The sequence below is a fragment of the Bactrocera neohumeralis genome, chromosome 3, assembly GCF_024586455.1.
Source record: "Bactrocera neohumeralis isolate Rockhampton chromosome 3, APGP_CSIRO_Bneo_wtdbg2-racon-allhic-juicebox.fasta_v2, whole genome shotgun sequence".
In the NCBI taxonomy this organism is placed as follows: domain Eukaryota; kingdom Metazoa; phylum Arthropoda; class Insecta; order Diptera; family Tephritidae; genus Bactrocera; species Bactrocera neohumeralis.
In genome coordinates, this window is record NC_065920.1 from 28,951,511 (window position 1) to 28,971,950 (window position 20,440).

At 40.1% G+C, this 20,440-nt stretch overlaps 1 protein-coding gene across 2 annotated transcripts in view; it reads right to left on the reverse strand.

Annotated features, from left to right (window-relative positions):
* Window positions 1-267: 267 nt before the first annotated feature.
* The window catches only part of LOC126752900 (transcription factor hamlet), a 96,682-nt gene continuing 76,509 nt past the window's right edge, over window positions 268-20,440 (reverse strand). For both annotated transcript variants that reach the window (XM_050463925.1, XM_050463926.1), the window contains exons 5-8: window positions 16,535-16,691; window positions 11,686-11,842; window positions 2,454-3,536; window positions 268-2,379 (exon numbers count right to left, since the gene is read on the reverse strand). In XM_050463925.1, coding sequence (XP_050319882.1) covers window positions 1,123-2,379; window positions 2,454-3,536; window positions 11,686-11,842; window positions 16,535-16,691 — 2,654 coding nt within the window. In that variant the 3' untranslated portion in view covers window positions 268-1,122. The remainder of the gene's footprint in view (window positions 2,380-2,453; window positions 3,537-11,685; window positions 11,843-16,534; window positions 16,692-20,440) is intronic.

Consider the following 20,440-nt stretch of genomic DNA (forward strand, 5'->3'; position numbering starts at 1 on the left):
TAAGTCTTTGTATGGAAAACTTTTTCAATTGACGAGATATCTTTACTAAGTTCGTCATAGCCTATAGTTGTGGCCAAGGCTATAATATACAAAGAAATTGTTCAGATCGGACTACTATATAATATAGCTGCCATACAAACTTACCGATCAAAATCAGAATAAAGTTCTATTTTCATTTATTTTATAATTTTATGCCGCAAAATGTGACCTGTGAAGGGTATTAGAGTACCCATACAACCAAAATTAACGTTTTTCTTGTTGTTGTTGTTTTTTTATTTTTTATTTATTTATTAAACGATTGGTTTACGCTTACAAATTACAAAAATCAAATTTTATTTATTTACTTAAACATTTACATACGTATTTCTGCTCATATACTGCTTATATAATTGTATTATGTGCGCGTGTTGTCTCAAAACATACAATTAACCTCCTTCATCATTATTATCATATTTATTTACAAGTGACTTTTGTTACTTAGTCTGCTAATTACTTAAGATTTATGCATTTATTTGCGCATTTTTGTTTATTTATTTAAATTTTAATATTTTCTTGTGGCACTTACAACTAAACAAATACGCTATTGACGCTTTCAAGTGCTGCTGAGTGCAAATCACTGGACTTGCGAGGCCCAATTTACACTTTTTGGTAGCAAAAAAATTGATTTTCAACTTTCCTGACTTTTGCTAGCTAATCAAGAATTCATTTAGATTTAATAGTACATTCTAGTAAATTTAACAAAACTTATTACAAAAACAACTGTAGTTTAGATACTTTGCATATAATGCGCTCAGCTAAATACTATATACGCACAGACACACACACATGTATGTATGTATGTATGTGAAACTGTATGTTTATGTCCAACAATTATGATTTATACACTTAAAATTCGTTATGCTAATATTTTCAACACAGCTGTTTGATAGTATGTCACGAGCAAATGCGCACAGTTTTATCACTATTGACGTAATAGACGTAAACGTTCCAGAACTCAGCGCGCAACTGCGCTACGCAATATGTGCGTTTCACCCACACATCGACAACGACCGTTAATTATGTAATTTTTACTCAAAACACTTAACACCTGCTAAGCAACACTTCGCAACCCTTCGCGCTCGCTTACGAGCTTACATCGACCGCGTCGCTGGTCTTCGTCGCATCTGCCGACGGCTCTTGCTTTACGTGCACGGCATCCTCACCACTACCAATAGCCAACGCAGCATCGACTGAGGATGAACGCGAGACGGATAACTCCACGTCTGCATCGCTGCCCGCATAGTCGGTGTCGTTTTCGGCGCCACCAATGCTCGTCGGTGTGTACTGTTCTTCGCTGTATGTGCCTTGGCCCATGAAGGAGCGTATCTCATCGAGATAGTTGTCCTCGCGATCGGCCTCATTGGAGGAGGGCGAGTCGCCGAAACCAATACCCAAACCGTTCGTGTCGGCTTCGTGTTTCTTCAGATGTCGGTCGAGATTCGTTTGCTGACCAAAACAGCGATCGCACAGATGACAGCGGAACGGACGCTCCTTATTGTGTATATTGCGTACATGACGCTGCAGGTTGGACGAAATGCTAAAAGCACGATCACAGTACTTACACGTATAGGGCTGTTCGCCGGTGTGTGTGCGCACGTGACGTGTCAAATTGGCTGAACGCGGAAACACCTTGCCACAGTACTTGCATGTGTAGCGATCCTTGATTTTGCCGGAGGCCGTGGCCAACATGCTGCCGATGAGACCGGCAGGTAGTAGATTTTTGCGAAAAACCGGTTCGGGCGGAAACGGCATGTCAGAGCATTGTAATGCTCTATCAAAGGCTGGCCGTCCGCCCATTGGCCCTAAAAAAGGAAACGGGCGTGGAAAGATATCGTTTAGCGTGCGCGAACGATGATAGATCTCCTCCAAGAAAAGCGGATTTCGTTCTAACGGTTGCAAGCAATCAAAGTCCGCCGACGCTGAGGAATTCACATCGTTTGACAATAAATTGACTTGCTCTTTGCTGGGTGGCGAAGGTGACGGTGTCGGTCCAGGCGAGGCGGTAATAGAGGGTGTACGATTTAGCTTCTCGCAGCGACGGTTTGATATTTTGTGGCTTGAACGCCTGAGTAATTTATGGTGATGTGCGCGTATTAGGTTGGACTCGGGTTGCTGCTCGCAGTCAGATTTGTGCTCGCCTTGTGTGGCCTGATTGCTGGAGCGTTCGCTATGTACCGATTGTGTGTCGGCAGTTGAGCTGGAGCTGGCGGTGCGTGCGCGCTTGCGGCCTATACTCAAATCGAGTGGCAGTTCCGCAGCAGCGGCGCTATTGGTGGCTTTGCTGTTTTCCTCATCCGACGGGTCTGCGGGTGGTGGAGTGCTCATTATATCAATCGATTTCTGAAAAGAGATAGTAGGAATGTTAGTTGCATGGCTGCGCAAGTGATTTTTGAGTGGAGTTTCAAGTAGCTTACCTTATCATCTTCCATAAGCTTGTTGGTGCTGGTCTCACACTTTGACATATCTGCTGGCTCCTCAACTTCTTCTTGCTCCTGCACGTCGACGTCTTCATTTTGTGTGATCTTTAGCTCCACAGACGAGCTGGTCTCCTCATCACTTGGATTGTGTGTGGAGAAACTGTTTTGATTGGCATTGAAATTGGGTGAATTACAAGCCAACGTCAGCGCAAGTGGTGTTGGTACTTTGCCCTCTTCATCAGTATCCGTGGCTAGACTTAGTGTGGCATTAGCGTTACTATTCGATTGCTTCAGACTGTGCTCACTCGACGGCGGTGATACGTCGCCCGAGCGCATACTCTCGCCAGCGTTCAAATTGTGTAGCCGTCTAGCCTTAATAGACGGCAAACTGCTGAATGTATTGTGAGCACTTGACGTCGGCAAACCCGGCATGCACATGTCCAAATTGGTCTTCGGAAACAAGAACGGGAAGTTGGTTGCCTGCGCTGAGCTTGGCGGAAATATGCCCGGCAATCCGTAGGCAGCGGCTGCAGCTGGAAAATTCGGAAAGAACGGCGGAAACAGCACGAACGGATGGTCGGCTGGCGACATGCCACTACCTGGCAGACCAGCGCTTGTGCCATTGGTATTACCCGTGGCGGCGGCGACGGCCGCATTCATCGACTGTAAGACGCGAGACTGCATGACTTGCTGTTGGTGCGTCGGCAAATGTGGTGGCAAATTCACACCGGATCCGGCTGAGACGGGCTGTGGTGGCAGCGGCACGTTGGTGGGGTCACAAAAACGCTTGTGCTTGGTTAACGAGGTACCCGTGCTGAAGCTCTGACCGCACTTAGGACATCTGATTTGCATGCGACAATCGGCGTGCATGCGCTTGTGACGGCATAAATTCGAGAATTGCGTATACGCCTTGTAACACACCTCACACTGGAACGGCTTCACCGACGAGTGGATGTGCGTGTGCTGCTTGAGGCCGGACGATGTACCAAATGTTTTTCCGCACTCCGGACACGCGTGACTTCTGGCACCGATGTGGTTGGCACGAATATGCCGCTGTAAATTCGATGGATCACGAAATACCTGTGCCAAAAAATAAACGAAACGAAAATGAAAATGATGAAATGAGACGGGAGTACACGCAGAAGTACTGCTTGTTCGTATGTAGGTTGCTACACACAATCAAGATTAATCGCATAAGCAATATAATATACAAGCATACAAACAACTACAACGAAAAATTGGAAAAAAGAGATCAAAATTATAAAATGAGCTACGCTTAGCGTCAAATCGAAATCAAAAAGCATATGGCGACCTTAAATGTACCGTAACAGAGAACGGACGCGGCCAAATTCGGTGTGAGACAATGCGAAACGAACAGCGGAGATGCGAGACGACGCGCAGCGATGGCGGTATGAGTTCAACCGAGCAGTTGCCTACTTGCCGAGTGCGGCAAGCGAAGTGAAGGTACATGGCTCAAGACAACGGCAAAGAAGCAGCACGTCGAAACGGGGTGAGGCAGTTGCGTCGTTTGTATGGCGAGAGGCTTTGAGGAAGCTGTAGTGGGGGTTGGGCAATGCGAAATCATGTTACAGATAGACGAAATTGAGTGCGCCATCACTGGCAGGCCTAAATGAGTACTACAAATTTTTTTCACATTAGCTGCCAGTCAGCAGGCGAAGTAGTGGCAGCTCTGCAGCCGTTTAAGGCCATGCTACCGTTTGAACGGTAATCACAACTGCGCGACTGGAGCGCGCATGGCTTGCTGGCTGAATATTTAAAATGGTAAGTGAAAGTGTGTGTGTGTGTGTGGTTTGATAGTAGTGCAACAAAAGCAAAAATCGAAATGGAAATGAAATTAATCAATCATACCAACGGTTTTCAGCAGCAACAACAAGTGTGTTGGCCAGCGCAGTGACAAAACATCAACGCCAAAGAATGAAACGGAAAACCCAAAAACTTGAAACAGGTAATGCGCGCCCAAACGGATCTGCGTCATATGCAAATTGCGCGCTGGCTGCGCAGGAGCAACAACAACAGCACAGACGCCGTATGGCTAATATACTTAAAAGGCATAATAGAATCGCAAAAGTCAAGCAGTGGTAAAGATTACGCAAATTTCGAGATAAACGAGAGCAACTTCAGCGCGCTGCCAAGTGCCAAATCGAGAGCAGCGCCTAAGTCCAGCAGAGCAACGCGCTGCGTCAGCGCCGCCACCCACCACAATTATTACCTTCAATTGTTACAATTGTCGCTGGTCCGTGTCGCGCGCGCGAAAAAAGTAACAAAAACAAATGTCGCAGCAAAGCAAGGTAAATGCTTTTTCGACAGCGCTTGGCCGTGCGCAGGCGCAAACCCGTCCGCGCTATTGAAGCAGACGGTAGAATGACACAAACAAAGTGGCCAGGTGTAGATTACGGCACTGCTTGCGGGGCATTTGCCAAGAGCCAACAACAAGCAATGTGTTATAGAAAGATTTGCGCGAATTTGTTGCGCTTGCCGCTGGCACTAAGTCGCCGCGGCCCGCCCGCGCAGCCAGCACCTAGCGCAAAGCTGTGACTTTTTGTTTGCTGAGCTGAGCGCGGGCGTGTAAGGGACGCTTTGCTTAGCGTTGTTATTGCAATTGTATTTGTTGCTATTTTTTGTTGTTGTTGCCGTTGCCGTTACGGACACGGGGCCCGCGCACGATTTGCTGCTTTTATGAAACTGTTATGCCTAATCATGCTGTCATAATGGCACCGGCTGGCAGCGCGCCTGGCCAACGCGCTAGCTGCCTCAATAGCTGTATGGCTGACTGGCAATGTCTCCCTGCCTGTCATTGTCTGTCTGTCTGTATGTCCGTCCGTCCGTTCGCTCGTATACATTTCTATCGCGCGCTGGAGTATGTGCCTTTGTGCGCATTAGATTCGGTGCTGGCGGATGATCGAAGTACAGCCGTGAAGCCGTGAAGGCTTTGTTTGTTGTCTTTCATTCCTCTGCATGTATGTTTATTTGATTTTTATTTTTCTATTTTTTTTCTATGGCGAAACAAGAATAGCTCGTGCTATAACAACATCAAAAGGATTAGTGTAAAGTCGATTGAAGCATTCGCTGAAGCACTTTTGAACGTAAACTCACTTCGAGCGCCTGTTATTTATTATAGCGCTGCGTTGTTTGTTGCTTTTATTTTGCACTCGCTGATATGTTCAGTGTGAATGGCGTAAAATGAATTGATTGCGTTCGCTCTGCGCCAAGTTGATTTGAGTTATGCGCGTCGCTTTGAGTTGCGATGGCCATTTGACGCGGCCAAACGTCCAGCCGCCGCGGCGCTCGTTATGCTGATGTGCCTGTGTCAGTGTGCGACAAAATCAACTGTCTGCACGGTTGGCGCTTCAACACCCGCCGTCGATTGCTTAACACAAAGTAGCTTTGCTGCGCTGAAGCTGCTCCACAACGGCAATCAGCGTGTTCGTTTGGGCTTGCATTGCCATGACGTACTCCGAATTCTTCAACGAAGCAAACGCAGCGCTAACGCTATCTAACCGCGAAGCGCAGTTCCAACAAGAAGGAATTTTTCGTATGCACCCACTCTGCTTTTTATTTCGACATTTTCAATTTGCTGCTTTGTCACCGCCACCGACAACGTCTTCTAGCATACCAAGTCCGTGTTTCCAAGAAAATGCATTGAATTCTGAAAGTGCTCGCCAAGCATTACATATGCTAACGCGCCTAAGTAGCGCTTACAAAGCCTACACTTGATGAGCATTTGAAAGAAATCTTTTTTAATTTCTGAAATGACCATGCAAGATCGATCAGCCCAACAATTGACCAGTCTTGCGACGTAATAAGACCACGCTATTGTCTGCTTACGCATTGCGGGTGTATCTTCGGAGTTGTGCTCATTTTGTGGCACGATCAGTCGGCGTATACAATGCATACGACACGTTAACTACTGAAACAATTACCGCGGCGTGGCATAGTCACGCGCAGCGTAAGCTCATCACAATGCGCCCATAACTGTAATGGCTGCGTAACTGTAACCTGGCGACCATCTGCTGCTGCAACAACGACCGTTGCTTTGATCGATCGATCGATCGTTCATTCTCCACCGTTGACCGTTTGAACGGTAAAGTAGCAAAACACAAATCATGTTTTGTTGCATGCCGCCTAACCACAACTTACCGCTGCTTGTCAGCCATTAAAAGCATCTTTCAAGACGTTTCCAACCACCGAGAACCTACTTACTGCTAATGACCCACAATTCGATCGACATGCAAACCAAATTTCCACACTTAGCCCAGCTGATATGTGTGCGTTAGTGTGCAGTTATGATGTGGCTTGCTGTCGTTTTGATTGCGTTGTTGATGTGTTGCATTGGCCATCAAATTGAGCTGCTGCCCAGTAGGAAAATCGTTTAACTGTGAATAAGGGTTTACATGTGCTTCAGGGCTTCAAAAAGTCGAATTTTTCTTCTCGTATTTATTTCTATAACATTTCGAGAATATTATCCTAACTGCTTAAGTAGATCCGAGTGATAGTTTTGGAGATGCAGCCTTGAAAATTTCCACGCTCGAGACCAGCTGTATGGTTACTTAAAACTATAAACGCGTTTTTCTCAAATCTCTGTTTTCAAAGTTGATTATCATCAATACTTATTCTGCCGTCTTCAAAGTAATCCCCACCAGATGTTATACACTTAGGCCTACACTTTTCCAGTCCTCGAAACACTTTTAATAAGTGTCTTCAGCTCCTTCAACGAATTTTGTATTATAGCTTCGAACGACTGAATACGGGTTCCACGGAGCGACAATTTTAGTTTGAAGAACGAGAAAAAATCACACGGAACCAAATCTGGTGAATATGGTGGTTGAATGATAGTATTCATTGAGTTTTTGGACCAAAGAGACCTGTTTACGATACTCTTTTTGAAAATAAAATTAGCTTTTTAGGGACGAGTCGGGTAAGAACGGGTTTAATAACCAAAATATCCATCAAAAATATTCAAACGGACTTGAGAGAGATGTCGAGTTCTCTTGGCATTTCTCTAACACTTCCCTGACCATTTTCAAGCACCATATTCTTAACTTCTTTTTATTAGTTGAAGAGGTCGAAGGTAGTCCAGAACGAGGCATTTCTTGAACGATCTCTCGACCGCCTTTGAAGGCTTTCTATCACTCGCAAGCTTTTGTTTTTGGTAAAACTGAATTACCGTAAGCCTTTTCCAACATTCGAAATTTGGTTAGAAATACAAAATTTGAGACAGATCCTTTGTTCGATATTTTTTCGCTTTCTCGCGCACTCAACCGAACTCTCAACCGATCTTAAAGAAAAGGAAGAAGGATACTTATATTCAAAAGCTCAGACAACAGTCTAACGGTAAATTAGTTTTGAGCTTAACTCAATAAAAAAATTCTCCAAAAGTCGTAGCTGCCGCTAAAGTCAAGTTAGGGACGTCATTTCTTAGTTTGCAGTGCAACAGCGTTCAATTTCCGTTTAAGTCCAGCTATTAGCTGCCGCTTTATGCACGCATATGTATGTGTGTGTATTTTCATAGTTCACCATCAATCGTGGCAAGTGCTCAATAACGTTCGTGTTTTTTTTGTTTTATTTACACCTTTCGACCTTTTTGAAGTGTGCGGGCGGACGTCACAGCTCCAAATTTGATCATTACCACACTTTAAGTACTTTGGGTGAGTACACGCCCTGATTTTGAATATTTCAAACTCATTTTTCTTTTGTCTAATTTTCGACATTTTTTTCCATTTTCGAGTTATTTTTGATATTCAAACAATGCATGGAGATTTTCTATTTCGAGTCTACTTTTTTTGCCTTCAATTTGGTGTTGTCTTTTTTTTTTTTGTTTTCATGGTGTTTGTTGTTATTCAAGTTACAATTGTTGTTATTGTTGTTAATCTTTGGTTGTTTTCTTCTTGTTGTATTCCGCTTTAGTGGTGGTAATTCAAAAGTAAGTGGCCGCCGGCTATTGATCTACTAGAAATCAAAAGTATTTTATCATCCGCATTATCAACACGGCAACGTCAGCAGCGGCGTTGGCAGCGCAGCACCTCATCGCTCATAGATTTATAGTGCGAGTATACTTTTTTTCACTAACAATTCTCCAGCGCTTCATTGTTGCGCGTTTCATGCGTTACTTTGTTAAATGCCACATTGTAATGAAATCAATGATTTTGACATTTGTCGTTGCTGCGATTCGAAATGGCGTCCCCACTGCGCCCTTCCTCCGCCTCCCAAACGCTCTTAACAATGACGCTGGTCTTTCAGGTCTATTTGTTATTGGCGTTGTTGTTGTTGATTTGCCTTAACTGTTTCATTTTGGCGCTGGTTGATCAATCTTCGCACTTTAAGCATTAAGCACCGTGACATTCCATTAATTTTTATCTCATTCATTGTACTATTTTCTTTTCTTATTTGAGCCCCCAACACACCGCCAGCACCGTCCTGCTTTTGAAAAATTAACGCATACTACGTAATCTTGGATTTGTTGAAAACATATTCCGCTACATAACGCAACACCGCGGTATACATGGCTCATGGCAAGGGTGTGTTGTTGCTGCGAGGCGCAAGATTGTCACAAAGAAGATAAATGGACGAGGCGGAGTCTCTTCAAAGTCAACAACAAGCAGCCGAATACGGCGCACAGGTGAGCTGGCACGGGGTGCGGCGCTGTGCTGCTCTACAATGCCACACACTGGCCGGACAATCTCTTTCGTTTGAGCGGCAAAACACGTCTGAGCTGACAGCTGCGGGCCGCAAGCCGCGAGCCGCAGCTTCATTTGCCACTTGCTAGAAATGTGCTCGCGCTTATGGCTATTTCGCAGATTGACTAATGTACATACAAATGATCAACTACTGTTGGCTACCGCACCGCGCTGTGGTTTACAAGGACATGAACACGTGGTACGCTTATTAAATACAACCATAAGTAGACGCGTGTTCACGATTGCTGATAATGAAACTAGTAAAGGCCTCAGTCGCAACGAAAGGTTTAGCTGTGTAATTATATTCTAATATTCGTAATATATGCGGTTAAGTGAAGTACTTTTTGCTCATTTTCGAGTTTTTCACGCTGTTCTATCCACAAGAAGGAGATCACACAGTCCGCGTTAGTTATTGCGGGCAAATGCCCTGAATTGACCTGATCAGTGTGGCTTCAGACCTAGCAAATCTGTCAGAGACCAGATTTTCATAATACGTCAAATCCACGAGAATAACATTGACAAACAGATAGACACCCATCAACTTTTTGTTGATTTTAAAGCCACTTTCGACAGCTTTGAAAGGAGCTTCCTGTTCTATGTCATGTCTAAATTTGGTATCGCTGTGAAACTCATGCGGTTATACAGAATGATGTTGAGCACGCCATCAATACCATACAAATCTGGAAAGACCTCTCCGAGATGTTTGATACTAGACGAGATTAAAGCCAGTGTAATCTTTACTTGCGCCTTTCTAAATATAATGCTGGAAATATTGATACGAACCCCAATGACACTGTCTACTCTAAAGATATAGTTTTACTGGGGTACGCAGGTGATACTGATGTCGTAGACCATAACAACAGCTGTCTTCACAGCCTATTCCAGTTTGGCAAAAAGAGCGATAAAAAAGAGGTCGGTCGTTCCCACGACGGTCAGATCTACGTGACCGGAACGAACGCGGATTTTTATCCCGCCAAAGACTGTAAAATTGGAGGAATTCTGCCATAACAATATCAAGTTAGTCTTGTGTTAAACGAGGGCAAGACAAAGTATCTGGAGGCCACATACAATGATTCCTTCCGTCTTATGAGCTACATCACTTTTGGCAGCTATAAATTTAAAAAAACTAAGGACTTGGATATCTCAGTACCAGCATAAATTCTACCAATAATCTAACTCTTGCCAACCGATGCTACCTTCGGATCAGTAAGCAATTGAGAAGCAGATTCCTCTCTCGAAGAATAAAAATAATGCTATATAAGTCTCTTATCATTCCTGTTCTATTATACGGTGCCGATGACGGACCGAGATGAGGAAACAACTTGAGCATTTGAGAGAATTGTTCTCTGCTAGGTCTTTGGAGTCGTCCGTGTGAGCGATGAATATCAAAGGAGAGGAAAACATGAACTATAAGGGGACATGAATATAATTAAGCGCCTAAAAATGCAACGGAGGTGGTGTATAGAACATGTTATTCGTCTAGAAAATGAAAATCTAGAAACTCCAACGAAAAGCTTCTTCGATCCGTGATGGTTAACAGAAGCAAGGGCGCACACTTCCAAAGGAAGCACTAAGTTCGTAGCGACCTGTCTGCATTTTTGATATACAATTGGCGTAATCTCGCAGAGGATCGCGGCAACTGGCGAAGTTTTGTGTTCTCAGCCCAGACCGATGTTCCGAGAGATCTATGAAAGCTACCACTGAAACCGATATGGTGGCACACTTGGACTTGGCAGCGAACAGCTGCGGTGGAGAAAAATAAGAAATAAGAAATAAACAATACAAAAAACTTCAGCGACAGAAACGCCTGTTAAAGTATTTGTAAAATATTAAAGAATTGCTGATTGAAGGGAGAAAGCAAGATTGATTGATTCGACTCCTTATTTTTACTTTCTTCGACAGAAATATGCATTGGTTAGTGGCGTTATGAACCTTCTGATTTTGAAATCTTAAATCAATTCCATTTTCTTAAAGGAGCAGCTATTCTGCTCATACCTAAGTCAGGTGTAGAGTCACTATTCTTAATAAACCATTGAGAAAGTTGTAAAATTCGCCATCATAAGTTCAACAGCCGATTGAAAGAGGTGTATATAGAGAATTTCCACAAGAGGTACCGAAGTAAGGCGCCTGAAAGCTTTCCAAATTTCCAAATCATAAAGGTTCTGTTCATTCATAACGGTTGTCTATACCCATCATTACATCGGTTCGGATCCATAGTTAGGCTACATTACGTCTTCGACGTTCCTATCCGATTAGTTGAACTCCACATGCTAACCGGCATGCTAACTAGAACGTTCGTCAAACTATGCTTCTTACCAATTGCCGATAATACCTGAAAGACTAATAATGAACAATCTGAAAACCCAAATTCAAGTCTAAACCTGATTAAACATAAATTCAAATAAAACTACAAGCTATTTAAATAAAGATGTCGACCAACATGATCCCTTCATACTTTTAAGATTGCTAACCTCAAGCTCAAACCTCCCTATCCATTTATATGCCATACTTATGAAAAATATATTGGAACTTACCTTTGGGCAATTTTCACAGGGATACTTTCGAACTTCGTTGTGCTCTAAGGCGCGATGCTTCAGTAATAAAGGACGATGACAAAATGGCTTGTTGCACAACTCACAGGGGAACTCGTCTTTACGAAACGAGTGCTTAGCAACCAAATGATGGTCCAACCTAGAAAATAAAATTCGAAATTAAAAACTTATAAGTTTTATTTTTATTAATACTTGAGTATAAATAAAAAAATCCAAAAAGCAGCACAAATAGTTGATAAATACATTTGCTACGCCACGCTACATATGTAACAATCATGATAAATGTGCTCAATGCCGCCAAAGCTATTGTCTAAATATTTGTCTACTGGTTCGCCTGTCAACAATTAGCCAAATGATGTTCAATATTTAATGTGCGATACGATCGCGCCGCTCCAATATGTACAATCCCGACCGAAATCGCTTGGCGAGCGCAGCTGTTCGAAGCCATGCACAACAGAAACGTCAGGATTTGTGTCCTTGATGTGCATGTCCGCTCACACACAGCGCATAACGGTCATATACGAAATATAAAAACTCACAATTTGACGAACGAAGATGCTTATCGCGCGCGGGCGTTCAACGAGTGGGGCGCGCTGCGCTGTTGGTTGTGGGTTGGTTGGAGTACCGCGCGTAATGAGGTAGCACATGTCAATAGGCAAATACAAGCTACTACGCGGCAGCGCTTACAAAAGGCGTGTGTTAGTGCGCGCGTGGGTGTTGAGTGGCTGAGGGCGTTGTTGTTTGATTTTATTTGCCTTGCTGGGGCGGTTTGCATGTACATCAAAATGAATGAGTGCACGACAAATATCAGATAAGAGCGCCAACAAAAAGGATGACGGGAAAGCGGCGATAATCAAGCAAATAATGGACATACGAGCGCGTACTTATGAAGGCATATGTGGTGTGTTGAGCGCGCTTCTCAAGTGGGGCGTTCTCAGTATTTTTTTTTTTTTTGTATTACTGACCGCTTTGGGGATGTGGCGCTCAGGTGAAATTCAGCGTTTGTCTGTTAGCGTTAACTTTGCTTGAATAAAAATATTATTTTGTGCTGGTTTTTGCTATTCTATAATGGAGAAAATATCAATGAAAGGACCTGCCACATCTATGTTGCCTCCAGCGGCGCTGAATGCCATGTGTTCGCTGTGTTATGAAGTGGCATGGCGAGTTATCTGTTGCGTGCCGTCGCACTTGCTCATTTAATAATGGCACAAAATCTAAAATATGCATTAGCCGCGCACACGAAGGGCCGTCCGGCGCCCAGATGAAACATCCTGCTGCACATTACTCTACTTTCCACATGAACACTTATATAGTATTTTACCATATTTTACATGCGGCGGCGGTGGCACAGTGACCAGCTAAGCGCGCATGACTTCAACTCGCCCGCTATCGTCTCTTGACTGTGCAAACAAATCAGTATTTCAATTGTGCTTGTGTGCCCGTCGTGCTCAGCCGCGCTCAATCACTGCATATGTATGCGAATGTATGTATGTATGTGCGGTGGCAAGTAAATATATCAACACTTCAACAATTGACTTTAACTGTCGCGCAAATAAGCTCGTGTGCTCCAACGCTTAGCGACACAACGGCGCTTACACACGAAGACTTGCACTGATTCCACTCGATTTGGAAGACACTCAGGGGTGTCTTCAAACAAACGCCAACACTTTATCACTTTCGCGTACAAATATTTGCATTTCAATTTGCTTGACAATTCACCGTTGTTTACCAAGTTGTTGAGTTCTTTGTGTTAATTGGAGAAATGTGTTGTGGGCAAATAAAGTGATTAGCAATGTTAATGAGCGGTATGGATTTATGACATTCTTTTTATTGTTGTAAAAAGTATACTGTGACAATTTTGTGGCAAGGCGAAACAAAAGAAGTAAATATGTTAACTTCGGTTGCACCGCTGCTATACCATAATACCCTTCACAAATACAAACGATTCCTTACAAGAACTTTGATCGACCAGTTTGTATGGCAAATAAATGACAAATGTCAAATTTCAGAAAAAGCTTTCCATTCAACCACTTCATTTCGTTCGTTCTGTTTGCATGGTATCTATACCTTATAGACACCATAACATAACGTTTTGTTCATCCCACAGCCCCAGTTCTGCTTACCAAAAGTGGCCACATTATATTATAACCTCAACCTTCATATCACGAAAGATGAGGCTCCGATATCGGCCGTTCCTACAAATGAGCAGTTTCTTCGTGGAAAAATGATGAGTTCAAAATTTCTGATCAATATCTCGAAAACTGAGGGGCTATTTCTTGTTACATATGTAATTATGTGATGTCTTTCACAAAAAAAAAAAAAAAATAGTTGTTAACGAATTTCAAATTTAGTGTCAAGTATAATCGATGTAATTAAGTTCTGGATATCTGGATGGAACGAATTTGATAAACCTAACTTTCGACTACTTTTTTCACCAAATTTAGTCGCACTATACGACATGAATATCAATATTGACTTCTAAAGCTTGACTACCAAAACTTGACGAGAGTCTGGTTCATTGCTAAAGATCAGTGATGTCAAATAACCGCACAAAAAGTAGTCTAATCGGGTTAAATTGCAACTTCTTGGAGGCCAAATAATGTCAGAATTACCTAAAATAATCGAAACTCTAAGCTTTTCTTGCCATAACTCGGTTGTGTGGCACGTAGCGCCGTCTTGTTGGAACCATATATTGCCTCAAGATCAACTTCTTCCAATTGCGGCCACAAAAAGTTAGTTATCATCGATCTATTGCGCTCTCCATTGACAGTAGTGGTGTCACCAGCTTCATTTCGAAAGAAGTAAGAAGATGATTCCACCAGACCAGAACCACACCAACTTTTAATTTAGGTGAAGGTAATGGTTATTTATAAATAATTAGTGGATTTTCTTCGCACCAGAATCGACAGTTTTTTTGGTTTTCTAAAATAACGATTTTTTTAGAAAATCATCTTCTCCAGTTGCCTTTTCAAGTTGTTCGAAGACCAAATCGGCAAATTCACCACGTTTACGGTGGTCTAATGGCTTCAGTTCGTGAATGAGAACAATTTTATAGGAATGCAAGCCTAACTCCTTTCTCAAAATTCTGGTTGTTGGCAAGGTTATGGTTTGAGACAGTTCCAATTCTTGAGAACGTCGTGGAATTGACAAATGGTGGTCTTCAGCGAGACTTGCCTGAACGGCAGCAATACTTTCATTACTTCGAGCAGTTCTAAGACTTATTGGTACTTGAACATTATGTAAAAAAAAATGTACGCTCTAAATTTTCAGCAATTCGACGAATAGCGGGCACAGGTGGACGATCATTGCGGCCGTAAAATGGCAACAGCGCATGAAAAGTTGCAATTGGAAAATTATTATTTTAACAATGGAATTGAATAACCTGTAAACGTTGTTGTGTATGATGAAATTGTAAATATTACTGAATGAAATGAAAAAAATTAACAGATCTTGACATATTCAAAATGGCCGAAACGACACTTAGAAATCATATCATACCTATTGGAAAACCCGGTACTTTATAAGACCTCTGACGTTTCCTTTTGGGTTTACACACTTAAATACAAAAAGAACCCCTCACGTAGTTATTATGTTGGTGTTTGTTGTGTGTATTCTCTGCGGTTCGAATGAAACGAGCGAGGATAACACCTTAACCTTTAAGCGCTTTTACTAGCTGTTATATATAAAACTTTTCTACATAAGTTTTCAAATACAATGTAAGATTCCTTACTTAGTTGTCTTCATCCGAAAATCAAACAGATTTAAGTGAGCCATTAAGCTCAGCTAAAACATGAACAGTACAACCAACTTCTTAAGACGGCAAGCGAACCATGAAGAAATAAAGATACCAGGGAAAAAAGGAAGTAAGTTTTTCACAAGCGGTTAGTCAAGGTCAATCCAAATAGCCGCTAATATACAAGTATATACCTAAAAGTGTATTGTAGATACTCATACATTTACCGTTAGATTGACACATTTAATTGCTGCCTCATTATCACTGATGACACATACGGCCGGTGTAATTAACAGCGATAATTCGATTAAGCAATCGATTGGCTGCCATAGTCCTCTATTATTAACAGTTACTTCTTAACAAGCTAAACATAAATACAATTGTGAACTGCTTTTATCTGATGTCCATTGCTTATTGAACTTAGAAATGCAAAGGGTTATTTTAATTATCAACACAATCCAATTGATTGCGATAATCATAGCACACTTCAGTGGAGAAATAACTTGCCTAAGGATGGGTTAAGCGCTTGGACGAGTGTGTCGTTAATATGCGGGTTGGTGTTGTATTAATTGAGAACTGATTATTTCAAAAATATTTCATGTCTACGAGTTAAACTATCGCTCTTTGTTGAATTGATTAATTTTATTGTCTTAAACTTGTGGTGAAATGGAAATTCTTGGCAAAGATTTATTATTATGCGCTGAAGAGGCAATATGAGGAATGCCATTAAGTTGGTAACACACAAAATGAAATTACAGAGAACTAAGAAGAACATAGAAAATATCAGCGTGATAAGCTGAGTCCATTTAGGCATGTCCATCTAGTGGTCTGTCTGTATATAGGCAAACTAGTCCATCAATTATGAGATATCGAACTGAAATTTTGCACACGTCTTTTTCTACCCAAGATGCTGCTTATTTTTCAGGACCGCCGATATCGGACCACCATGTCATGTCCTTGTATGGAAAACTTTCTTATTTGACAAGAATTCTTGACAAAATTTGGCATGGTTTACTGTTCAAAGCAACCAAATATCGAATATTTTATGTAGGCCTATATGCTGTGAACTCTGAAAATATAGTTAAATGAATTACTCACTCGTCTAGCTCCGGAAATGTTTTATCACAAACTTCACAACGTATGTCGAAACCGTTTTCGTCGTCGGTCAAATCAAGGCAATCCGCTTTCTCGCTAAACGAACGCTCACGGTTGTACTCGTCGTCGCCTGTGGTGTTGCCGCCACTATAGAGAGATCCTGAAAATAAAAAAGAAATCGTTGAATAGGCGAATAATTCCAAAGTGTAACATTCATACAAAAACAAAAAAAAAACACACAACAACAATAAAATTATTGACACATATTTCGGCAGTACAATGCTCATTACATGCATATCTTGGAGCACAGTAGCGGGCGCTGCGCTTGCGGCAAATGATTTATGAGCGCCACGGTGGCAGCAAAAGCCACGTTAACAACTGCGCTGCACCGCGGCTTCTTCGCCGCAAAACAGCGCCACAGCATCAGCTGCCTTGTGGCATGAGTTTGTGGCGACGTACTTACTGCAACGCCACCGGGCACCACAACCGCAGGAAATTACCAGTTGCAGCTGTAATTTTGGGCTCATCAAAGGTCAATTGACCAGCGTGGCGGACGCCTACTGACTAGCTGGCGTGAAAAAAACTACCAAATTGTTGGCTACCAATCACAACAACAATCGGTAGCAGTCCGCTATTGTACTCGCCAGCAAATCGAGCGCTGTGTGTCGGCCAACAACAACATACGCCACTGTTACGTGGGTGAGCAGTTCGGAGCACTAGACCACTGTAGCACTTCTGGCGTTTGGTCCGGCAGCTTGCTGGTAGCTTGTAGCTGGTGCAATGGCCGCGCCACTTTTAATGAATACACCGCCGATAAAATCACTGAACCAACAGCTGTTGTTATTGTTAACATTATTATTGTTATTTGTATTGTCTTTTTGTTTCGCGTAACAGGATGCTTTTTAATTCTAATGTGGCAGCCATGGGCTGTACCGCTGATGGTATTGTCTTGATATTACTATTATTTAGTGCGGCTTGGACGAAGTTGAAAGTTGCATACCGAAATGGGCGACTTGGGGAATATTAAATATATTATGGCAAGGAGAAAAAATCAAAAATTTATTTTTGCATTTTTTTTTCTGAAATTAATTATTTGATATTTTAATATTTAAATTAATATTATTTTTTTATTTGGAGCACTTGTAAATACTAAGAAAGTAAATATACAAAATTAGTTAAGAATGAAAAATATGCTTGATCTTGAAAGTATAAGTTGAATAAATAAAAAAATTAATAATAATTTTTTTTTTTTTTCAAGTATTGATGCGTTAATTTTTTTAAACTTTTTTATATATATTAAATTAATAATAAAATGATTTTTTCTTTCAATATTAAAATTATTATTTTAAAATTGAAATATAAAAAAAACTAAAATACAAAATATTAAATATTCTTAAATTTTAAAATAAAATTTAATAAATTAAAAAAATATTTAGTAAAATAATTCTTTTTTTGACATTAGTCATATCAACAACATTAAAATTATGATAATTTGTATAGAACAATGTTCCTTTTTCAAAACAGAATTTTTCAATTTATCTTTTAGTTTGAATGCATTATTTTTATTAATTATTAAAAAAAAATACTAAAAATAAGCACCAAAATATACAAAGTTTAATATGCATTAAAAATATAATTACATTTAAGATAAAATTTGAATAAATAAAAAATAATCAATAAAATATTTTCTTCAAAGAATTGATTTTTCAAATTTTTTTAATTTTTTTTTGTACTAATTGTATATTTGTTTGAACTAATTTTTTAATATTTAAATTATTTTTTTTTTATTTGCAAAAATTCAAAAACACAGAAATTAGAAAATATTATTTGGCTTGAGAATAAAATTTTAATAAATAAAACAAAATTAATATTTTTTTCTCAAAAATTTATTTTGCCAATTTTTTTTGTTAATTTTATATATGGGGTATTCCATACCAAATCGACCACTATTAGATTTTGCTGAAACTTATCCATCCTTTTCAATCCTTTGAAAAATATTTTTGAGAATTTTTTCATAATTTTTTGTCCAACTTCAAAGTTATGAATTTTTCAAAAAAATAGCTTTTTAATTTTCAAATAGCCATAACTTTTGTAGAAATTGACTTTTGGGGACCTTTTTTTTAAATTTTTGCTTTTGAATCGAACTTTTCGAAAAAATACACGAAAAAAATTTAACACGATCAATTATATAAAATAATCGGTTTTTAAAGTAAAATCGTCATTTTTTTTGTAAGTTCGCCATTTTTTTTATTTTTTTTTCCTCGAAAAAAACTTTAATTAATTTGACAACTATCCCTGCTAATCCCGGAGGGGGCCGATTTTTTTTATATTTTTTTTATTTAAAAAAAAAATGTAAATTTTCAAAAAATGAAAAAAATAAAAAAAAGATATTAAAAAAATCGGCCCACTCCGGGATTAGCAGGGATAGTTGTCAAATTAATTGAAGTTTTTTCGAACCAACAATTTTTTTTATTTTTTTTTTAATTATAATTCTCTTAACAATTTTTGAAAAGTAGGAGAAAAAGTTTTCATTTATTTAAAAAAATATTTGAAAATTAAAAAATGGAAAGATATATCTGAAAATTTTTAACTAATTTTTTTTTAAACGGCGAAGAATGCGACAAATGTGTTGAAATTAAGATTAAAGCTCAAGTAAAAAAGACGACTTTGCCTCGACATGTATTTTAGTATTAGAAAAATAAAATTAAATAGAAAAATTTATAAAAGGTTTTTCTGTTAATTTGTAAAAAAATGTACGGCAAATATTCTTAAATTTGTGTTTTTGGAAAATTTTAAAATGGTTTTTGAAAATTTTTTGTCAAAATTTTAAAAATTCTGTAACGCTTCCTAAAATTAAAATACACATTAATTTAAAAGATATTAAATATTTCAAAAATCTGATTTTCAAACAAAAATCACACAAATTTGTTATACCAAAATTTTTTAGGACCGCTTATTAGTTGTTTTTCAAACAGTTCGATATTTCAGAAATAATTTTTTCCTTTATAAAATAATATTTTACACCGAAATTTTCAAATTACTGATATCTGTTTTCTTGCAATCCATAAGCCTTTCACTTTTGCAACAATTATTGTACACACATTATATAATACAAGCATAATGTACTTACAAGGCAAAAACCGCAAAAAATTCACTTCAAACTAAGGCACGACAGTTTCAACAAACTTCTCGATTGGAAAAAAAATTAAAACACAAAATTACTGAACTTCAAGTTTTTTTATACACTTTCACTGAAGATTTTCGGGATGGACACAACCGCTCACTAGACGCTTTGAGGAACAAGTGTGCCATTTAAGGCCGCGCAATTGACTCTTTAGTCCAAAAACGCGGACGGACCGGAAGGACTCACACAGGACTCGCGCTCCGCGACGAAAGTGAATGCGAGCAGCGCCATGTGTGTGTGTGTGTGCATGAGTATATGTAAATGATGAATCGTGTGCACTCATATGGCACACAATAAACGCAACAACAACAACAACAGCATTAATAATAGTTAGTAGTACATTTAAGTCAGAAAAGTGAATAGATAATTGGCCCGAATAAACAACCCCTGCGGCCGCGACACTACCTGGCTTACACTCAATTCCACTTCAAATGTGGGCAAGTGTGCTGACACTTGACCGCCGTACCAAAAACAACAACAACACTCGATAAAAATAAAATAGAATACAGAACACAAACACAAACAGCCATTGTTGTTGCTGTTATGGACGAACTCATTTGGTGGCGTGCATGAAAACAACAATTGCTGAGCGCAGAGGTCGAAGTGCGGGCACTGCTCTACTTGATCCCAAAGGGACCTAACGGCTATCAACAGATCAGCAAGTGTTGTTAAAATGCATTCAATTCAATCATATGTCTGCCCCAGACAAGCGTTGGTCAAAACCT